The 24,085-nt window shown below is 37.1% G+C and overlaps 3 protein-coding genes across 3 annotated transcripts; all 3 read left to right on the top strand.

Annotated features, from left to right (window-relative positions):
* The first annotated feature begins 1,477 nt into the window (after positions 1-1,477).
* On the top strand, positions 1,478-13,090 carry snx6 (sorting nexin 6). The gene is made up of 14 exons (XM_017476256.2): positions 1,478-1,605; positions 1,745-1,795; positions 3,130-3,234; positions 3,628-3,738; positions 5,579-5,700; positions 5,809-5,932; positions 6,170-6,265; positions 6,494-6,599; positions 9,138-9,213; positions 10,627-10,666; positions 10,971-11,057; positions 11,673-11,832; positions 12,001-12,086; positions 12,245-13,090. Exons 1-14 carry the CDS (start codon positions 1,600-1,602, stop codon positions 12,296-12,298), a joined length of 1,224 nt encoding a protein of 407 aa, XP_017331745.1. The 5' UTR covers positions 1,478-1,599; the 3' UTR covers positions 12,299-13,090.
* Positions 13,091-14,055: 965 nt separating this feature from the next.
* Positions 14,056-16,731, top strand: eapp (e2f-associated phosphoprotein). Its single transcript, NM_001200778.1, is given in 6 exon segments — positions 14,056-14,175; positions 14,736-14,920; positions 15,004-15,114; positions 15,219-15,333; positions 15,854-15,985; positions 16,101-16,731. Coding segments are annotated over 6 exon segments (933 nt in total). The 5' UTR covers positions 14,056-14,104; the 3' UTR covers positions 16,420-16,731.
* Positions 16,732-17,811: 1,080 nt separating this feature from the next.
* Positions 17,812-22,604, top strand: sptssa (serine palmitoyltransferase, small subunit A). The gene is given in 2 exon segments (NM_001201279.1): positions 17,812-17,943; positions 22,057-22,604. Coding segments are annotated over 2 exon segments (207 nt in total). The 5' UTR covers positions 17,812-17,840; the 3' UTR covers positions 22,161-22,604.
* Positions 22,605-24,085: the final 1,481 nt, after the last annotated feature.

The raw sequence follows: 24,085 nt of genomic DNA, 5'->3' as shown, positions 1-24,085 counted from the left end.
CACCAGCCCTTTGAGGATAAGATTGGACACCCCTGACTTAAGCAGTGTAGTAGTACACATAATGCTTGAGATGCCACCTAGTGGTTATACTGCAAAAGCTTCATGTTGTAAGTCAAGTTTTGTTTATTTACTGTACACTAATAAAAAATTTAGTTAAGCTATTAACATATTAGCATCACTACCTAACACTGATGGTTGGATGAAATGTCTCAGCTTTAAGTCACTTAAGTTCCTGCATACGAATTTGCCAAATAAATACATGAAATTTTAAATAATCTACATTAAGGCAAAAGTGAAAAGGTAGTGCACAGCCTGAGAAATATTAGAAAATGAAATCCAGATGACAACATTATGGGAAAGGACATACGTAGTGTATGTTCATGTAGATTTTGTTAAAATATATATATATTAACTGATTCACTAGCTGACAAAGTGTTACAGTATAAAACACAGGTAAGGACACTGCAGTTCTAATCATCATAGTTCTTTTTATCTTCCAAAACAATATTTCCTTGTGCAAATACATTGCATACATCCAGTACAATACAAGCCAAAATAGCAATAGTGCAAAGTAGGAAGTGCATTTAATTTCTACTTCACTTAAATGACATATTTCCTCCTTACAAATACAGCATAACCTGCCAAATATTCTGCTGTATAACAAGATAGTGATATTTGCTGCCACAGATGCATTACAAAACTGTAAGTTCCATTAAAACTGATGCACAATTACATTCATATCTTACTTGGTTGCCTTAGGTATAATTGCTGCCTCACAGCTCCAGGGTCCCTGGTTTGATCCTGAGCTCAGATTACTTAGTCTTTGGGGAGTTTCTGTACATGTTCTCCCCATATACATGTGGGTTTCCTCTGGGTTCTCCAGTTTCCTCCTGAAACATGACAGTCAGTAGACTGGCTGTGCTAAATTGTGAATAGTGAATGCATGTGTGCACAGTGGCCTGTTATGGACTGGCGTCTCATTCAAGGTGTGTCCCTGCGATCCACTGTGATCCAGACCAGGATAAAGCAGTTTCTGACTGATGAATGAATGAAATTCTAGTCAGGTGTGCCTCATGTGCAAAAAAATAAAATAAATCTTCAGTGATCCTGTCCTTGCCTATATGAATATGGAATATTGTAATATGCCAATACATTTCAACATATTATTAATAGAATGTTGTAATATAACATTTTCAGTATAATATGTGCACTTGTGTTGAGTAGGCGTCTCCAAAACTGCACCATCTCCACATGTCTTATTTCCCCAAGCCCCCAAGACCTATCTATATCTCAAAAGCAAAACATAGGTGCAGTGTAGTCTATACAATGCACTGCCTGGGATGAACACTACATGCTCATGATCTTCAAAAAACACCAAATTCAAGCAGTAAATTTCTTCTCAAACGCTTTATACGGATTAGGCTGATTCCTTCCCACTTTATTTAACGCACTATTTACTACGTGTCCTCTTTGGAAGTGTGCTAGCTCGTGTGCAGTAGCAGCTCAGTGACGCGCCTCGAGGCTCCGCCCACTGTATTCGCGGCCTCACGTGACGTCACACCCCATCGCCGGATCCGTACTCCACCCGCAGGAGCAGCCATGATGGTGGGTTTTTCTTTACAATTCCTTTAACTTGCACAGTGTTTTAAACTTGCATGTCTTCGCTGTAGGCTTCCTCAGATGTGAACTGTCGAGAAAATGTTTAAGCGACGCATATCTGCTCTCTGTACCTTCCTTTTGACAGCAAGAAGGGCTGGACGATGGTCCCGATTTCCTCTCTGAAGAGGACAGAGGAGTAAGTTTTTTTTTTTTTTTTCTGGTGTTTTTTTTCCCTTCTTGTTTGCCAATCCCATGGGCTCTGCTGAAGCATTCTGAGATATTTATTTTATGCAGTGTTCACTGGGTGATATTGGGTTTAGCTGTATCAATCACGTCACGGTCAATGTCGTCTAGTGCTACAGGCTAATAGGCAGGTAGTGAGAGTCAGTTGACTTCCTGATGGCAGTTAGCTAGCTGCTATTACGATTGTTCAAGAAACGGAACCGTTAACCCGCTTTAACTCATTTAATCCACTAACAGCAGGTCTAGACAGCATTCTGGGCCATTTTTATATTATTTGTGTGTCTATATTAGCTTGTCTTGTACCTTGGGCAGAAAACAAACAGCTGGGGAAATGTTAGCAGTAAACGCTGTCAGAAAGTGTTGTTACTGTTACTGAAACTACTGGTAACTGGTGTTACTGTTAATGGAACTACTGGTAACTGGTGTTACTACTGTTAATGGAACTACTGGTAACTGGTGTTACTACTGTTACTGGAACTACTGGTGTTACTGGAACTACTGGTAACTGGTGTTACTGTTACTGGAACTACACGGATAGATAGATTTTCAGTGCTTCCTCTGTCATTCTTACAGAACTTCCCTCTGTAAATCTTTCAGTATATATATTATATATATATATATATATATATATATATATATATATATATATATATATATATATAATATATTATATATATATATATATATATATATATATATATATAATATATATTTTTTATATATATATATATTATATATATATATATATATATATATATATATATATATATATATATATATATATAGAGAGAGAGAGAGAGAGAGAGAGAGAGAGAGAGAGAGCGCGCACCTTTAAGAATGCCTTTGACAAGGCTGGATCGGGAAGCTGTCACAAGGCTGCTATGGACATGCAATTGCATGCATAACATAACACTAGATTTGTTAATGAGTTCATCATGAGTGTGAGAGATGACTCTCTGTGTGTGTGTGTTTACAAACCAATGCCAGGATTGTTTTGTAAATAACTTTTCAGCAAAATGTAACTTTAAAAATGGAGACTTTTGGGACACGCTGTGTATATTTACAGATTGATGCCCTCAGTCCAGAGCCAGTGATTGAAACAAGGTGTCAGAACTGATACTTCAGAACAACAGTCTATAACTTTCGAAATAACAATGTAAATTCTACCTATAGAGCACAACATGCACATGACTCTTCTATTATGAAGACTAATTTTCGAACACTCCATGATCCGCTGTGAATTGAAATGTGTGTGATGAAAGCATTGCTTTTTCAAATGATTTACAGCCAAGGGCCGTTAATGTGGACCTTCAGACTGATGCTACATTACAAGTGGACATTTCAGATGCACTGAGTGAGAGAGACAAAGTGAAATTCACCGTCCATACGAAGGTATGCAAGTGATGTTCGAAAATATGGCTGGGTGGCAAAACGATCTTATCGTGATACAGTTTTGATTTTTATATCATTCCTACAAACAAACATAAATAGAGAGTGGGGAAAATGAAAAAATCAGTAGCAAAACAGAATAAAGTCCAGTCAGTTTATAATACTGTGAGTAACAAATGTGCCTGTGGTACTTCAGGAAATGTGTATTATGGCATAACTAATTACAATATTGACATTGACACACAGCTCAACCCCATGCAAACATGCAAATTATATTTCAGCTAAGCGATAATTGTAATTCTAGATATTATACAGTTTACTCTTTTCTGATGACAAATGGTCTTTTTGGCTTGAAAATTTAACTGATCATATTTTTTTTTGGTCCTGATTTTCTAGAGCACTCTTCCCAACTTCAAGCAGAACGAGTTCTCTGTGGTGAGACAACATGAAGAGTTCATCTGGCTTCATGACTCCTTTGTGGAGAACGAGGAATATGCTGGGTTTATTGTAAGTACAGCAAATATCTACAACAGACAATTTTTCTGGTTGGGTCCTAGATGTTCACAACCTGTTTCAAAATTTACCTGCTTCACGTGAAAATGTAGACCATTTCGTGTCTGTGACAATTTTTTTTTTTTTAGAGATTCAGAGAGTGTGTTTAATTTTAACTGCTAGTCTAAACGTGTACCAAAAGTCTTAGGCATCCTATTAATTTTTTTTTGTGCAAATTTTATTATAGATTTTTATTTTATGACTTCTAGATTATTGAGTCATTATTGATTTTAGATTATTGATTCACTTCTAGATTATTGAGTCAAAACATTTTAGATTTCCAAACATTATTTTCCAGCATAAAATGAAATGTTACAGAAAATGGTTGTATATCAGTAATGAAAGCAGCATATTACATAATAGACACTTTTCAGACAAACACAATGATTACTACTGGGTTTGGCTGCAAAAATAAGAAGCAAGTGCAACAAAGTCTCCAGAAGAACTGTAGCTGGTTCTGCATGATGCTCAATAAAACTTACAGCTCATTTCCTTATAAAACCATGCAAACTGTACCTGAGACTACTATCTTATACGTGTGTGTGTATGTATATATGTATGTGTGTATATATATATATATATATATATATATATATATATATATATATATATATATATATATAAAAATAATATAAGGGTTGTCGCACCAAATGTTGACTGTCATTTATTACGGTTTACTGCTCTTTATAGTATTTTTTTTTTTTTTTTAATGTAGAGATATTTAATAAAATTATCTTTTGGTATCTTTGCTCTACAGCATTTCTTTGCATGTGCCTAGGACTTTTGCACAGTACTATATAGTGGTTATCATTATGAAACAGTTTAGTGATCATCTTAAATTGAAGCTGTGTGCATTATATGTCAGGGTAATCAGTTCCTCCGGGATTTTGCTGTTTAACGATTGCAGAAATTAATGCAAACAATGCAATATTTGGAGCTGCTTGAAATCTTTCAAAATTACCACAGATTTTCCACAGATTTGGGCCAAGACACGTCATGAGATGACATCACAACACACATTCAAGTAAAAAGCCCTCAGTCAGACTCCACCAAATCCTGTTCGGACTGTGCAATGCACAAAGCATGATGGTGCACTGTCATAATTCATGAAGTGTTGAAGTTCAGTGCATCACAGGAAATAATAAAAATGACATTGTCCCAGTTTTCCAAAGGCATCAGAGCAGAGTGGCTGCTGTAAAGAAGCAGAAGAACTTTTCTAACTTATCTGAGCCATTACCTGCTAATGGTAATGGATGTTAATAGAATTTGTTTACTCTGCTTTAGATTTATTTACAAATTTAATGGGTATCTTTTTTGGGGGGGGTGGGAGGGGGTAAAAGAGAAATCAATATTTTACACATTGTCTGCCCCCCACATTGTAGGTAAGCTATTAACTACTCTGTGATTTGATCTGCATAACTGAATCAGTACATTTGTAGTGGTTCTTCTGAGGGAGAATACTTTTAGGTGTGACAGAAGGATTTAGCAGCTCAGTCATATGTCTCTGCACAGGTTAATATTCTGGCTTGCTCTGTTGCTGTGTGATTTATTTCATTTGGAATTTACTTTGGACCCAGGCTTCTCTGCACCAAAAGCTATATAATACCTCTCAAGTGAATTATTCATAGCACTTAACATTAGACACAGTGTTTGCTTTGTGCATTTAAAGACTGACACAGTGACCACTGATATCATTAGTGTGAGTGCTCCATTAGCATTACTCTCTGCTCGTCAAAAGGCAAAACAGTTTTGGAATCAAGGGAGATCTTAAAAATGATCATAAATATGTTGCCAGATCCCACCTGCGCCTCCGAGACCAGACTTTGATGCCTCGCGAGAGAAGCTGCAGAAGCTGGGTGAGGGTGAAGGCTCCATGACCAAGGAGGAATTCACTAAAATGAAACAGGAACTTGAGGCGTGAGTCACTTTCATTTACACACCTGGCAAAATGGTTCACTCAGTTTTAGTGTTGCATTAATGGTTTATGAGTCAGTATCAGCGGTTCTAATGCATATCATGTTTCAGCGAATACTTGGCCATCTTCAAGAAGACTGTGGCAATGCACGAGGTGTTCCTCTGCCGTGTTGCTGCCCATCCTGTCCTGCGGAAAGACTTAAACTTTCATGTTTTCTTGGAGTACAACCAAGATGTAAGTGTATGCTTTGTGAAGTGTGCACCATATTTCCTGGCCTGTTCTAACCATGAATGTGTGAACCATATGTTCAGCTAATTGTGAACTATTCTAAGCAGAAATCCTCATCCTTTGAGCAAGAACAATTTCTTGACATATTTCTACCTCTTGTGAAAATAATGAGCTTGGTTAAAAAGTCCCATTAGTGCAGCGTTATTGTAATTTAGCTTCCACATTTTTGCTTGTTTCTGGCAGCTAAGTGTACGAGGCAAAAACAAGAAAGAGAAACTGGAGGACTTTTTCAAGAATGTGGTGAAGTCTGCAGATGGAGTTCTAGTGGCAGGTGTGAAGGTGAGTCATGTGAATATGTGACTCATGAGGTTTGAGTGAAGACACTGTAGGAAATGATTTACTAACGAATGCTTGGAATTCATTTTCATTTCTAATGTATTTATGCATGAACAGACCTGGCCTACAGTTCTTTGATGATTAGTTCCTAAATTATTCATGATAAAATCATGTGACTCCTAATGAGTTTATTTTTCACTTCTACCTGTCTCTTATTCTGTTTAAATACAGGATGTAGATGACTTCTTTGAACACGAGAAGACATTCCTTTTAGAGTACCATAACCGTGTCAAGGATGCCTCCATCAAGTCTGACCGAATGATCAGGTCTCACAAAAGTAAGCTTCATTTTCATCTTTTTACTATGAACATTTTTATTGACACAATGTATTATTGCAGCACAGTGTTTTATTGAACATTGCACATGTGCACAGTTTTATTATGAACAAGCAGTGATTACTCAGACTGGTAACCGCCTAAACCGGCATGAAGTAGAAAATACACATTAACATGACTTGGGCTCAATCAGCTCCCTAGCTCCGTAGGTCATGAATCAGTATATTGTGTACATGAGCTCGGGCACTGTTAAGGACCCTGGCTCACTACACATCGGGACACTGAGTCAATTTCCAGCGACACGACTATGTACTCACATTGTAAAACGTCACCACTGGCATTTAACACAGCATATAACAGGCAGGACTGATATCGGGCTTTCTGACATTATATTTCATATAAATTTGTTAGCTTACTCGCATGCATTTCTATCATGGTACTTCATACAGGATCATAGGCTAGCTAGTGGATTAAAAAAAATCGTGACATTTAAACTCAAATAAAACATATAGAATGTCAAATAAAGTAAAAAAAGAACTAATATAAGTAATCATTTAAGAGCTACAACAACAATAGCAAGCTACTTAAATTTGTAGACTAAGTTGACAGGGTTCTTCTGCCATTTCCAGTAAGGGAGCATAGTCAGAAGTGACGCACCCTGATGTTTGTGGTTCGTTGTGGGATTTTTTTTTTTTTTTAGGAAGCGAACGTTCCTGTGCACTGGAAGGATTTTGCGATTGAGACAGGCCTTAAAATATCCGACTCCCGATCAGTGCCCTGACTGCTGAGCTAGGGAGCTGATTGAGATGCACCCTAGGTCTTTTTGGTTTATATAAATTTTTGAAAGCATTCTTCAGCATTAATCAATGGTCTTGGGAGACATCTTCTTTTTATTAGGTAGTCCTGCATAGTGATGTCACGATACCAAAAACTCTAGCAGTCGGTACCGATACCACAAAAAGTACACAATACTTGATACCAAAGAGAGAGAGATTTTAGTTATCAAACACGGTCTGACAATGAGTGGCGGTGCACTCCTAAACGCGCGTACACGCGTACTCTCACACGGACGCGCGTGTGCACACACCTTGCACTCTGAATGCAAGCATTAGTTTAAATTCACTGATATGATGGCAGGCCAAAAAGATTTATTAAAAGCTTGAACCTTTGAATAATTAATAGTGACATTAGGCTACATTTAGCTGACATGACACGGGCTGAATGGCGATGCATGGTCCATTAGGAGGTAGTTTATAACATTGCAATGCGTTAGCGTCGTTAAAAAAATAACTGGCTATCACTAACATTACATGGAGCATAACATTAGCTGGTTTCATGGCAACAATGCAGATGCCTCAAACAAACATAATATAGGACCGTCTTTCAGGTGCTTTGCCAAATTCCAGGTGTTTCCTCGCCTTGTTTGAAATGAACGATAGCATCGGTTGCACACCGGAAACCGATACTAGCTTTCCTCTCTTTTCCTCTCAACGAGTAGGGCGGAGCTAAACTTGTTAAACTAAGCTAATCTTCTGTAGCGTGCTTGTAGGCGTTCCTCTTCTTCTTCACCACTTGTGGACCGACTAAAACACCTGCGCGTTTTTGCTGCCCCATCAGGTCCGGAAGAATTGCAACCTCCATTAGAATCGATTCAAACGCTAGTGCAGAAAAACAAGTATCGTCACGTTTTAAGAATGTTGGTACTGACTTGGTACCGAAGTATCGGTTCTCGTGACATCCCTAGTCCTACACAATAATTATGTAATAAGCTGTTTAGCAGAGGGGGAAATAAATGTGCATCAGTTTTCATTTTAACCTACTTTTTTGATGACAAGCATTTCACCATCATTTATTTCTGCTGAGATAAACACTGATGGTTGTAAAAGCAGACACAATACTTTTACAAAGGAGTAAAAGATCTCGAAAGAGACAACATATCATTACATATTTTTTTACATTTCCTAATAGTGATAGATTTAGTGATCTGACACACCAAAACAATTTCTTTACACCTCCGGACAGCATGTTACACTCTGCTTAAACCAACCTGATGTTAAAAGTGTGTGTGTGTGTGTGTGTGTGTGTGTGTGTGTGTGTGTGTGTGTGTGTGAGAGAGAGAGAGAGAGAGAGAGTTCACTGTACATCTCATGTACAGTGGTCTGTACCTACCCTCTTTAAAATGCATTAATTTGCACAGAAATGTGGAAAGCAGAAAATGTTTGGGTTTTTCTTCTGAGAGAGAAAAAAATGCCTGAGAAGGAAAAACAGACGTTCCTGATTCATGGCTGAGTCATCTCTCTGACATGCTGTTCATTATGTGCACTACAAATCTGAGTGATTTGGGTATTCTTTTCCATGTCAGTTTAAATGACCCACAGATGTGGAGAATAACGAGTGGGTTTGTCTTTTTAGCTGACTGAAAGGATGCCTGAGTCAGTGCATGAATGATTATTCTTCCATGAATGTTTTTCCAGAGTGAAGCCTGGTGCAGGACTAGCTATGTGTTGTGTTGGAGCTGTGTAACAGAAGCTCTTTTTCAGGTGCTGCAGAAGACATCAACAGAATTGCCTCCACACTGTACACTTTAGGGACCCAGGACTCAACAGACATGTGCAAGTATGTGACTGTTACAGTTTTCATGCTCAAAGTCTAGGACATTATTGGCATGTTTTTGTTGTAATGTTTGATGTTTGTTTGATTTTAATTTTAAAATGTCCTCAGCGCAAATGGCTAACACTGCCTTCATTTGTGAATCTTTTCTTTTCTCACATCATACTAATGTACTAATATTTTAAGTCAGCCACGTCTGAAGGTTTCAGTGTGTCTCCGCCAGAGTTGGGTATAACTGATAACGCAGTAATGTAACGCATTACATTTTAAATGTATGTAATCTCATTAGTTACTGATGTCAATAAAATTGTTACTTGAGTTACAAATTTATTGTTAAGAAAACAATATTAAGTAAAATGCATTTTTAATAAATCACGTTTTGCCCCGAAATTTTTATTTTTTTTCTTTAGCCCCTAATAATTCTCCACTTGGAGAGGTTTGTCACTGCGTAACTGAACGTCAGTAAAAGAAGACGGAGGTGTTGTAATTTTATATCTTCAGTCAGACAGGGTTTACTGGAAAATACATGGAAACACTACCGTCTTATTGGCCGATAGCTCTCAATCCTGCCAAACACTAGCTCACACAGTCAGTGTGGGAGAAAAATGGATATACAGAGATTTTTTAAATGATTTTTTTTTAAACCAGTAAAGGAGTTGAAACTGAAACACTAACATCCTCTGGTGCTGAGCAGGAAAACCAGGTGTGTCTTTGAGTTCCAGTTTATGTTAACATGATATGAGCAGAGCATAAGGAAAAGATAATGTACTTTGCGTGACACTGTAGCAGCTAAACGCATACAATGTTATCGTAGCTGTGCCTCTCCTTGGCTCGCGACACCAAACTAGCCTAGGTACAAAAGCTTTATATTTTATCGGTCTGGTAATTCTACAAACAGTGACAACACCCAAGACAAGTTTTATGATAAATCCAACTTGTTCTGATCGTCATACATTGACACATACTACAATTATTGAAGGAACTATGAGTTTCACTTTGTAGTATATTTTTTGTAGGTTTTAAAAGTAACTTGAAAGTAAAGTAATTAGTAATCTGATTACTTTTTACATGCAGTAATCAGTAATGTAATCAGATTACAATGTCAAAGTAGTAATTAATAATCTGTAGTGGATTACTTACCCAACACTGGTCATCACATAAATAGTCACCAAGAAGCCCTCCCCTTTTCTCAGTTATATATTGCTGTCTGTTCAAAGAGACTCTAGGCTTAACACCTTCCCAACTAACTGCAGTAATTCCTGTTTAAAAAGGCCATTTGATTTGTTCCATCTATTTCCAGTATATAGACCCATGTGTGTTGGTATACAAGTGCACTTTAATGTTAATGAGCTTCTTCATGCATTATCTTCATGTGTTTTAGAATGGCTAATTCTGTTTGTTTTTTTTTCTTCTTTGTAGATTTTTCTTGAAAGTGTCTGAACTTTTCGAGAAAACACGGGTATGTAAATTTCTAGATTTTTTTGCAGCATTTTTTCGATATATCCCGTTACAATAACTTCTTGTATGAGTAGCAGCTTCTCACGCACTGCGATGTGATTGGAGATCAGATTAACTGGTTTAACTCTTTCAAATGTTTTCCTCTAACCAAGAGGAAATGGCACACTGTGCAATGCTCAGTCAACCTCAGCAGTTTTACACCAACACAAGGCTGTAGTAATGAAATACAGAGTGTCAGGGATCATGAGGTCACCTGCTTGTTTCCTGGTAGTCCATTTTATGCCTCATGTCTGTTTCCTGTGTAGAAAATTGAAGCACGAGTTGCTGCTGATGAGGACCTAAAACTTGCTGACTTGTTGAAGTATTACCTCCGGGAATCACAAGCCGCCAAGGTACACTGTGTGACTCTTAAGCATATCATATCGTAAGCACAGTCAGATCCAGGATTATTGGCACCCTTGGTAAAGATGGATAAGGAAGGCTGTGAAAAAAAAATCCTTGTTAATTAGCTTAATCTCCCACTGAAAATATGCGAGAAATCTTACTGGTGTACGTTTATTCTAAGGAAGAATTTCTAAGAACAAATATCACAATTGATTTTTAACAAAAACATGTCACAATTATCGGCACCCCTGTATGTAGTACTTTTTGCAACCTCCCTTTGCGTCTTCTCATGTAATGTTTGATGAGATTAGAGATTTCAGAACAGGAATTTGTGATCACTCCTCAGTGGTGATCACAATATCTTGTATCTTGATGAGGCTTTTCAATTACTTAAATTTTTATTGAGATTAAGCTAATAAAGCACAACAAGATTTCTTTACCAATTTTTACCAAGGTACCAATAAATCTGGAGCTGATCATGCAAGTGTTATTTGCATTCTTACAAGTAATACTACTCCTACACTGCAGCATGGAAATTATGAGGTTTAGCATTTCAATTGTAGTCATGTGCGTTTGTTTTGTGCTTGTGCTGACTGCTGAGAAATGCTATCTCTGCCCTTCAGGACCTGCTTTACAGACGAGGAAGGGCATTAGTTGATTACGAGAACGCAAACAAAGCTCTAGACAAAGCCAGGGCTAAAAACAAAGATGTCCTTCAGGCAGAAACCACCCAGCAGGTTTGCTGTCAGAAGTTTGAGAAAATCTCTGAATCGGCTAAACAAGGTATTTGTTGTTCTTTCTGTCTTTTTCTCTCACTCTGAACAGTGCCTCGTTGTGATTAATGTGTCTACATGTTTACATGTAAATGGCATTGCAGTTATCTGAGATTATACTGCTATTGTGCAAAATTTGTGTTTGGTTAACAAACTTCCTGTTTTCATTCCTGTACAGAACTGGTAGATTTCAAAACAAGAAGAGTAGCAGCGTTCAGAAAGAACTTGGTGGAACTAGCTGAGCTTGAACTCAAACATGCTAAGGTAACTATAAATTCTATGAAAAGTTCATGTTTGTGTTAAAACAAACAAACAAAAAAACTTCCTGCCATGAATGCATGCAAAAATTTAAAAAAAGAAGAAAAAAAAAATCTGAAATTCAATTTCAGTGGTATTCACTGCTTACTCACCTCTGTTTTAAGGGGAATCTCCAGCTGTTGCAAAGCTGCCTGTCTGTTCTAAAAGGGGACACTTAAAACCCTGACCAGAGGTTCACTAGGGCTTTCCCTGTTTGGTCCCATCTTATTTGGAGGATGGAAGAGAGAGAGAGAGAGCATACCTGGGGTCTGTTTGTCAAGAAACAGTATGTATCACTGTTTGTATCACTACCTGAGACATCATACTCCCTCCACTACCCCCTTAAATTGATGCGGCCCACTGTGGAAGATTTCCCAAGTCCACACAGCACAAGAATCTGCAACTTCATCTAATCACGTCTTGTAACTTCTGATTGTTAATTGACGTTTTTCATGGGAGTCAATACATCAACATATATACATTGATGTCTAATTGTTTTTTCTATCTCGTTTATTTTTGGCTTATTGTAATCTTTAGTTTGGGTAATCCTTTTGAATGGATGATGCTCAGTTGACTTGTTCAAATTGAGCTAATGGTATGATTAAACTGTATGTTCACTCAAAGCCTTGTACATGTTGTATTAGTTTCCATTGTACTGCTATTAATTGGCTTAATCTGACTAATATTTTTTACTACCCTATGGCAAATTCAAGCCACTTACTCTTTTTCATTCCTGATCATTATGTTTGCCTTAATTATATACTCCTTATCTCATATTGTAAAAAAAACAAACTTTAAACTGAAAACATCCCCCAGGCTTTTGAAGTGCACTGTATATGAATGTGTATTTTTCACAGTATGTGACCAAAGCTTCCATTTATTCAGATGGAGTAATGCTGACCGAAACAATAATACTGATGCTACAAATGGTGATGGACATGACATAAAAAAATAAATAATTCTGTACCTTGTGTGATAGAATTGATTCCACATGAGTGAAAAGAAAAAAACATTCCTCAGATTATTAACATGTACTCTCACCAGTTACAATAAAACATATCTGATACAAGAACCTAACTTGAAACACTGATGCTGCTATACATTTTCAACATGGGTATTAGAGGTGTATAACAAAACTGGGACTCTATGGAACAGCAGTAGGCGGTGCTCACATTACACAGTGCAACACCTTTACAGTGTTTATTTATTCATCTTCTGGGAATGTGTTATCCTGGTCAGGGTTGCAGGAGTTTAAAGTACTAATTTGTTTTTATTTTGGCAACTAGAATCAACTAGGCTTGTACAAAGGCTTTGCAGGCAAACAAAATATCTGCTCGGTCAAAGGTTCTGTGGGAGTGGCTGGGATTGGTTGGAATTCCTTAGGGAGTTGTGGGATTGGTTGGAATTCCTTTCAAGAGTGGATTTGAAAGGGGATTATTGTGAATTTGTTTGGGAGTGGATGGGATTAGTCAGAATTTCTTCAGCAGTGGGTGGGATTGCTCTGAATTAATTGGGGAATAGGGTATTGGTCAGAACTCTTTTGGGGTGGGCGGGATGGACAAATTCAGGTACAGCTCTAATGGGCACCATCTATGCAGAGATCCCAGTGAGCCCCCAGACTACACAGTTCAAAGCTTCCCCTGCTGACTATATGTATTAAGATAATTAATTCATTAATTAATTCACCTTCTCTGAGATGTATAGAAAAACTTCCGATTGTGTAGGTTAGTGGGCCACCAGCCTATATTTTATTCTATACAAACTCGAGGAGTAAATATTCAGACGTGAGTTTTTCGAGTAAATCTTGTTTCTTTATCTGCTGCTGAATCATCGATAAACTTTTATTTTGAAACATCACGTGAAGACGAGGAAACTTGACCCGGAAACACTTAGCGGTCCGGTCACGACATCCTGCATGTTTCCGGGGTTTACAGTGCAGCAAAGTTTGGCCTATTTCTTTATTTTTCTCTGGATTAAAACAAGCAATGAACCGAAAAGAAGAATATGATTCTTACGAGATTGAGGAACCAAGTGATGAAGAGAGAGCATGTAGCAGGTAAGTGTGGTTTAGTTTAATGCAGTCATCAACCAAGCCAAATGTGTGCGGATAGTGTGGAGAACAGACATTAGACCGTATTGAATTATAAATGTAGTGCAAACTTGTGTTGTATTATAAATAAATAATTGTAAAAATAAATAAAAATACATCAAGAAATCTGCGCTGCTGAACCTCCTGTCTACTTTCCTAGTTCAACAGTACAGCTTTCCTACAGTATACACTTAAAAGTGCACTACAATTTATACTACATTTTCATACCGCGATAACTTAGTTACATAACATTTTACCGCGGGTTTTGATTGGTATTTAAACAATAAATATCCCAATCTTATAGTAAAGAAAATCTATAAGCCCCACAACTAACTCATATTTGTAGTTGTTACCCTCAGTTCATGGAGACAATTTTGTGTGAATTTGTCTGAAATAAAGAGTCAGTAACGCTGTTCATCTCTGGCCAGAATGTTGCCGTCCTCCTGAATGGTGCACGGTATTAAGTTGAAGAACGTTGTCCTTTCTACAAATGAACGCAGTGTGCTGGTCTGTTTTGACACCCTTAGTTCTGAGGATGAGCTCGACATTCTTCTTAACGGAACCCCGGACCAGAAGAAGAAGCTCATCCGAGAGTACCTGACCGGGGAAAGTGAGTCGTCCAGTGGGGATGAGTTTGAGAAAGAGATGGAGGCAGAACTAAGCAGCACCATTAAATCTATGGAGTGCAACTGGACGGCTCCGTGCACTCAAGGTAAGCGTTACAACAAGCGCCGTATGTCTGCAGTGTTGATCTTGGCGTATTTGTGGTGTATCAGAGTGTTATTTGATTAATAGGTGAGACCTCTGGGGTTAGCGGCAATACAGCGAACACAGACAGGACGCAGCAATCTCAACAATATGACAACATATACTTTGACTCAGATTCTGATGAAGACAGCCAAGCTGGTAAGACCCTAGCTATGAAGAGAATGCAGCAATGTTACATGTTCCTGCTTATATACATGCATTAATATTAATATTTGGCTTGTGTTGATTCTGTTTTTGTTCAGGTATCTCCCAGATCCAGCGAAGAAAGCAGCGCAATGTACTTACAAATGACGAGTTATTATATGACCCAGATGAAGATGATCGGGATCAGGCTTGGGTAGACGCTAAGAGAAAAGAGTGAGTACTGAAGAGCTCTGCCCTAATCAAATATATAAGAAGTTTAATGTCGAATAGTTGTCTAATACGTTATTGTTTCTATAGTAATAACTGTTGATATAGTGAATCTTTCTCTAAGGAAATAAATTTACCTCAGTACATTTTCCTCCAAGGGAACGTTTTAAGGACTTTGTGCTTTCTGGTTTCTCTGTAACATGATAAACTTTAAGAGAGAGAAAAACATGAGCCTGGTGCTGGAGGGAATGGATGTTTCTAGCTGTTATAACATGCTAGACTTGTCTTGTGGCTATTTCAGAACAGGAAACGTATTGATGAATCTATAAACCTATAAAGCATGATGTGTCTATTTGTAATTTGCACATCACTGTAGTATAAGAGGTATAAAACACATTGGGATGTGGTGTTATACAAAAAATAATTAACTTCAGGGCAACACTCCACTGTATTGTGGATTATTTTCTTATAATAGCACACCCTCTTGTGTTTTATTCCTCACATATATATGTGTACATTTGGATAGATACAGGTACAAGGGCCGGAGACGACCAGCGTCATCTGCACAGAGAAGAAACCAAGCTCAGCCTCTTCCGAGCAGTGATGCCATCCTCAACTGTCCTGCATGTATGACTACACTATGTCTGGACTGTCAGAGGTGAGGTCGCAATCACTCTCACTGTGATTTGTCACAACCCCTATGTTACTGCATTTCTGTAATATATTAATTTGTAAATTTGCCTTAATTATAAAGTTCTTCTTTTCACACACAGACATGAGAAATACAGGACGCAGTACAGAGCCATGTTTGTGATGAACTGTACAGTGAATAAGGATGAAGTGCTGAAGTATAAAGCAGCAAAACAGAAGAAGCAGCGCAGGAAGAAGAGTCGTCAGGACCACATGGCCACATCAGCAGAGGCTAAGCCTGAGGCAGAAGCTGAAGCAGGACTGACTGACTCCAGATTGGGTGGGATGGATGAAGAAGAGGTCTATCACCCAGTCAAGTGTACTGAGTGTTCGACTGAAGTGGCTGTATATGATAAGGACGAGGTCTATCACTTCTTCAACATTCTTGCAAGTCATTGCTGATGAGATGCAAAGGACTCCAACACTGAGTGAATCCAAGCACCTCTTGCTTGTTAATGAAACACAGTTAAGAAGAAGGGCGTCCTGTCTTTGAAATGTATACTCATGCATAATGATGTAAATATCTGTAAAAAATGTTTTCATTTTGTTTACCATGTTTTAAAAATATGTAATGTTTTGTTTTATTTTTAAACTGGAGTGATGCAGGACAGACATTTGATATTTCCTAAACTTAAGTGTAAAGTGGTATTATTAGCTCACAGATGGTTCAAACATGTTTATTTCTTGCATTATTTGAATAAATCTTTTTGAGTCCATTGTTTTAAATGCTCTGTTTTACCGTGGTCTAATGACAATAGAATTAATATGTTCTGTAAACCTTAGATTTCTGGAATAGCAACTTAATGTCTAGCTCAGTTTAGCACATTTAATCTGTTGGCCATTTGTTATTTACTGAACAGAGGATTGTACTGTGTCACAAATCTCTTCTGATGTGCATCTCATAAAGACATTTTAATCTTCCACAGTTTTGTAAGTATGACAATGTGTCCTACTCAGATCTTACTCCTATTGAATGCAATATTAGTATATGTATGTATTTTTATTGTGGATATTGATTAATAGTAGTGCCTTATATGTACACTCACTGAGCACTTTATTAGGAACACATACTCCTATGACATGAAGAATTGTGGCTGTTTTGAGAGCAAAGAGAGGCCCGACCCAATATTTGTATAGTGTTAATAATAAATAAAGTGCTTAGTGATTGTAGAATTTCAAGTGGACAGTCGGCATGACTTTTTGTGGGTACGTATTTTTTATATTGGGTATTCTGTCATCTATTTGGGCACAACATGACAACAGTAATTAGGAAAGTCTTTTTGACACTCTCTCTCTCTCTCTCTCTCTCTCTCTCTCTCTCTCTCTATATATATATATATATATATATATATATATATATATATATATATATATATATATATATATATATATATATATATATATATATATTTTACTCGTGTGGTCTGTTGGAATCAACAAACCTGCAGAAATAATTATTCTCAATTCTTTGTTTTCCAGGTTAAATATACACAGAATTTGAATGACACTGTCTCAGTCCAAACGTGTTTTAATTGTCAGAGCAAATTTCGCACATTGCTTGTTTACGCAATGATTATTACAAAACTTAAAATACAGTCTATTTAAATAAATCCAAGACATTTCGTATTTATTTATTCTTTTTCATTTCGCTTTTTAAATGCATATTAACCGGCTATATTTCCCCCAATGCCTATGATACAGACCGCCCCATGACAGCTGCTCAGCTCATCCCTACGTCACTAAAGATTTCCACCAATCAGCTCCCTTTACAGAAACCGGAAGGGAGCGGAGAGGTAACAAGGCGAACAAGACAAGCTAGCAACATGGCGTTAGGAGATGCGTGGAAACAAATATCTTGGTTTTACTACCAGTATCTTCTTGTCACGGCACTGTACATGCTGGAGCCTTGGGAACGAACCGTCTTCAGTATCCTTTCCAGAAAATGTGTTTTTTTAAATTTATTTTTGTGACAAATCTGTACCGCTAAAGTTACCGGCGTTAACCTGGTTAGCAAGTAGCCTCGTTAGGTCACTGTGTAACAAGCTATCTGGCAACTTAATACTGCTAAAATGTTTGATTACGCTTTTGTCATATGTTATGTCTGTGAATGATAAAGAATTGCTCTACCTAACATTAGATTATTCAGTGTCACCCGCCGGCCTTTATAAAGTGCGCTAGGTAACGTTAGTGTATCAGACTCGAATTCTCAAAAGATAGGATTCATTACTAGAATTGTCTTAAAGTTTGTGTTTTAATATTTAAAGATCTCTTGTATTGTTGTATCTTGCATATAAAGCGTAGATCACCTGACGCGTTTAGCGTTTTACTGAAACGCACGTCATGACGTAACACGTTGGTGTAAACATACGTATGCAGTATATACATCAACATACTGTATATCAACTGGTTACACCTCCTACACTGGAGCACCTTACTTGCAGAGTTGATGGACTTGCGTCCAAAGTTTTACTACATCTACACTGGTATATTTCAATAGTGATGGCAAAATAAAGCTTTCTGAAGCAGTGATCATAACTCGAAACTTTAATATACTGCACGCTACTGCCATCTGGTGGTGAAAAGATAATACAAAGGCTCTGGCGACCAAAACTGCGCTTTTTTTATTCTTCGATAAGCATTAAAATAATCCATAAATATTACAGATGCACCGATATTACATTTCTCAGCCGATACAGATGAACCATTATTCAGAGTGATATCGGCCGATACCGGTAGTTCTGCCTTTTATGCCTTCTTTTAAACTAATAATAATTCCACAATTCTGAAGGAAATGCAAATAAAAACTTTATTCTTTCCATTTCAGCAAGTTGTTTCACAGTAACTGGTCTCATAAACAGAAAACGCATTACTCAAACTAATATTGAATGTTATTGAATTAATTCATATTAACATTGACTGAATTCTAAAAAACCTCCTGTTATACTCACATTCACTCACCACAAACAATTTCCACTCCATCATTGAACATCAAACTGGTTTTTATATATTATATTATATTATATTATATTATATTATATTATATAAAAATGTACTGCTCACTTCCGGTGTAAAATGTTAGTAGTGCCGAGCTTACAGAGCTTTGCACCAAAACAACAAAACTGAAGTTTTGTCATCATTCCACACAAGACACATCATCTTTACACACATCATGAAATTTGTTTTCCCGCCCTCTTTTGATTGACAGGATATAATTGCCCCTGATCATCAGATGTTTTTAACCGATGGCGATGGCCGATAGCGGGAAAAATGGCCTTTATATACATCGCTTCATCTTTAATAAATATATGTATGTATGTTTATATTATATAATAGTATTTATGCATTACTTTTTATGGATGCACAAAAAGCAATTAATTAACTACAGTCCTAAATTAATAACAAAATCTCACTTTCACTGCACCTTGTGGTTTCTGTTACTCGCTGCCTTTAGGCATATTGTTTTACTTGTGTTTACTTTTGATCATAGTGTTTTAATTAGACATTACAGATTACTTGCGCTCCTACACTGTATCACTGCGTCTACGCCGTGAGTGAGGAGCAACGAGGCTACGTTACTAACAGATCACTTCTGTTATAATAAATGACAGAATTTACACTGCAAGCACGCAAATACAGCATATAATGACACAAACTTAAGTTAAACTTAACCTTTTAGTTTAATAAACGGTTTAGTTTAACTTGCACTTTTGTTGCAGCGGTTTAGACATTAATGGCTGTGTGTTGAATTATTTTGAGGGGACGGCAAATTTACACTGTTACACAAGCTGTACACTCACTACATTGTAGCAAAGTGTCATTTCTTCAGTGTTGTCACATGAAAAGATATAATTAAATATTTACAAAAATGTGAGGGTGTACTCACTTTTGTGAGATTGTGTGTGTGTGTGTGTGTGTGTGTGTGTGTGTGTGTGTGTGTGTGTGTGTATGTATGTGTGTGTATATATTATTCACTCAAATTATCATTTTCTCGAAAGACCCTCTAAATACAGTTTCTTTTTAAACAATTTCCAAAGCAGTCATGTGGTTGTCTGCCAAAACAAAGCACTGAAAGTGTTTCAGAGTAAAATATATCAAATAAAATATATACTTCACTACACTGCAGTTACTCCGTGGACTATACATATTTAAAATGTGTGTGTCTGTCTGTAAACTGTTACAAAGTAACCTTAACATGTGGTTTTTGGCAGGGTGTAAATTATCAGTAGAAGAGTCAGCACAATTTCCAAATTGGACATTGGCCCAAAGGAGCAACCTACTACATTCCTGTCTCCTATACATAGCACATAATTTCAGCATTGCCCTTATGTGTTTCTTCCAGGTGTTCATTTGCCAATTTAGTCATTAATATCTGAAAGATATTTTTCTTATTGTTTAACCAAGAAATACATGCATGTCTAAATAATAAAAATAATACTTAGTTTTTTTGTTCTGTATGTGGTGCTGTTCTGGAACTGCTCAGGTAGCATCTGAGCATGATGGTTATCATCCAGGAAAGCGTTCAAGAGTTATAAGATTAATAAAATCGTTTTGCTATCTCCTGACCAGTAGGGGCAGTGTGCCTAAATGCTGCAGGTAACCTCGGGGCCTAATGGTGATAACGCGTACCAAGTTTCATCATAATCCCTCAAAGAGTTGCGGAGATACAGCCTCAAGTTAAATTTTGCGCGTTAATTGTCGAATTTGTTAAAGCGCCATTCGAAAATGGTATGGTGTGTCAAAATAATACAGTGCTTCTAGATGATGCAGGCCAATTTTCATGCAAATCAGATAAACGGTCTAGGGGGAGTTCAAAAAGTAGGTTTTCAAAACATTTAAAAATGGTGCACGGGAAGTTTGCTCGATCATGACATAATTGGTATCATTGTCTATCAGGACCAGTCTCATGATGGTAGGCAAAAGGAGTCAAAAGATACTAGCGTTTTTAGAAATAGCCTTATCATTTTTGACCACAAGGTGTCGCTGTCCCGAAACGGAGTCACTTCAGAGCATCCTGCCAAAGAGACATACCGAGTTTTATAACGATATGCTAAGTTGTTCGTAAAATACAGCATTTTATGACTAAATTCAAAATGGCCAACATCTAAAATGGCAGACATCGAATTTTTCATATTGTTGCACTCTGTATACCCCACTGATTCTAATAAGACCAATTTGATGATTTTATGGCAAACTGCTCAGAAGTTATAAGCAAAAATGTGCTTTTTTCATATCTCGTGACCACGTGGTGGCACTGTTGGTGCCTTATGGTATTGGCCTAATGGTGATAACGTGTACCAAGTTTCATCACAATCCCTCAAAGTGTTGTGGATATACAGCCTCAAGTTCTATTTGCATGTTCTTCATTGAATTTGTTGAAGCGCCATTCGAAAGCGGTATGGTTTATCAAAAGTCTGTGAATAACTTTTTGTCGTGAGTGCCTCTAGATTATGTAGGCCAATTTTCGGACAAATGGCGTAGTACGAGTTTGAAAAAGTAGGTTTTTCAGAAAATTCATAGGGCTAATCGAATCATCTTGAGCCAAGGAATCAGAGGAATTTTGTTTCTAGGACTCATGGTTCAAAAGTTATTAACATAAACGTGAGTGGAAATTTGGGCAGTTGGTGGTGCTATGGGGTTTGAGGTAGAGACTCCAAATTTGCTATAGTAACAGAGGCTGTCCTCTTTCTGGGCTGCCATAGACTCAAGAGCAGAATAATAATAATAATAATAATAATAATAATAATAATAGTAAGAGGAAAAGTAATGAAAACAATAGTTAATAATAATAGCAATAACAGATCTGAACACTGCTACTACCTCTACTTCTTCTTCTTCTTCTTCTTCTTCTTCTTATTATTATTATTAGTAGTAGTAGTAGTAGCAGCAGTAGTACTGTTTACCTTTCATTCATTTAAAAATTAGTTCTTTATGGATGAAAACAAGAAGTTACTAATTTTTTTGTCCTTCAGTCTTGATACAATCCTTTTAATCTTGTTAGTCCTTTTCTCTAAAATGCTGAATTCTTTAACCCCATGTCAGATTCTCTCCTGATATCTGTAGCAGCCATGGCTGTATACACTGGCTTTGTGTTTATGCCGCAGCACATCATGGCCATTTTACACTACTTTGAAGTGATCCCATGACCAGCACTCCAACCCTTCAGGCTGCTCAATGATTTCCCTTTGGCTTTTTTCCCCCTTTGCCTTTGACTACTGGAATCATAAAGGATTTGGTGAACTTGAACTGGGAAAATCCGATGACGAGCAGGCACAGGAATCATATGAACCAGTCCATTGTCATTTATGTGGCGAATGGCCATGTATAAGTGCACAGCCTCCAAGACTCTAAGCACATACTGCCCTGTTAGTCAATGGTGTCCTGTTAGTCAGCGATCATTGTATATATAATGCTGCAGTTTTTATAATACTTTTTTTTTTCTTCTTTGAGGGCAGTGGCTTATTGAAAACGCTAAATATTTTGCGATAATAAATGCGTATATTTCAGTGTATACATATTGGTAACTGTTTTATAAAGATTTATCTTGACTGGTGATTAAATGATTTTGTTTGCCACAGTGGCACATTGTATACGTTGTATAGTCCTTTTTCTTTATGACCGTCTGTGTGTTGATTCAGGTTGCTATTTTAAAACGAGACTGGTTAGTAACACTCTGGCTCCTTCTCCATGTATATTATTAAAAAACTAATTCAGTAAAAACCTCTTTCACTTTATATTGAGCCTACATTTTCTTTTAGGTGCCTTTACAGAAGTGTCAACAGTTTTTATTCCATTGGTAAGTTTTTATTTATCTTCATGGAGAGTTTCATATGTTCTTTATATTGTGTGAATGTCGTTCTGCCTGAAAAGTATCTAGAGTCTCTTTGGAAATGTTGAACCTCCATAATCTCTTAAAGATCAGTGATCTGACATACACTAAAAGTGGAATTTGTTTTCGATGTGGTTATCAGTCCGGAAACTAGTTTAGTCTACAGTATGTTTGAATAAACATACTTTATTTAATCTTAATGATTTGATAAAATGCTATGCGTCACTGTTCTGGCTTTGTTTTTAAACTACACTAAATAATTGCATGAGGGGGAATATGTTCAGTATAAGGAAAGTTACATAATATGTGACCTTTTGACATGATCTGCTAATTGTACAGAGCATTCTGAGGTCAATAATAACAATGTGCAAATAAATAGGAAAATATACGTAAAAGCTGTAGATCCCATGTTTCAGCCAAAGTTCAATATGAATTTGGATCCTTGTGTTAATTTAAAAACTAAGGAAGCTGAAGTATTCAGTTTCTATAGAGACCACCAGTCTGCCACCACTCTTAAAGTCGTTTGATATCTACAGTTAATGTGCTTCAGAAATGTAATGTGCCTGATTACATAAAAGGCAGTACGTGCACAGACTTACCACCTGCAAGACCTTCTGTGGGACGGCTGTTACAGACCAACCAATGACATTCAGTCTAGTTCTCAGATTTATCCTACTGGCATGAAGTCAGAAAGAAAATAGCAGCTGGTTACTGTTTAAACTGCAGCATGAGGATGTTCTCACGTACATGCTCAAGGGCTGGACCTCAGATAGAGTGCAAATAGAACGGCCCTGCCAACTTTGCAACTTCACTGGGTTCAAAAATCTGCCTGAGGCTTTTAGCACTGTACAAAGATTATCTATAGCAGCTACTCATGCCTACCAGTGCAGTCATGAGTTTAGTCATTGGATCCTCAAAAGGTACTTACCATGAAACTTTTGCTAATATTGTAATATGGCATTAGAACTGACATTTGCCAATATACAGTCCCACCCGAAAGTAATGGAACAGTAAGTCCAATTCTTTTCTTTTTGCTACACACTGAAGACATTTATGTTTGAGATCAAAAGATAATATGAGATGATAGAGCCGAATTTCAGCTTTTGTTCCTGATCTTTATGTCGGTGGTGTCAGGTCACCCAATTTTTATGTGAGCAAAGGTATTGGAACGGATAGTCTTAAAGTAAATCACACTTAATATTTGGTTGTATATCCCTTACTTGCAATAACCATCAAACCAGT

The sequence above is a fragment of the Ictalurus punctatus genome, chromosome 9 (genome assembly GCF_001660625.3).
Source record: "Ictalurus punctatus breed USDA103 chromosome 9, Coco_2.0, whole genome shotgun sequence".
Lineage (NCBI taxonomy): Eukaryota > Metazoa > Chordata > Actinopteri > Siluriformes > Ictaluridae > Ictalurus > Ictalurus punctatus.
This window is presented reverse-complemented; position numbering and strand designations above follow the sequence as displayed.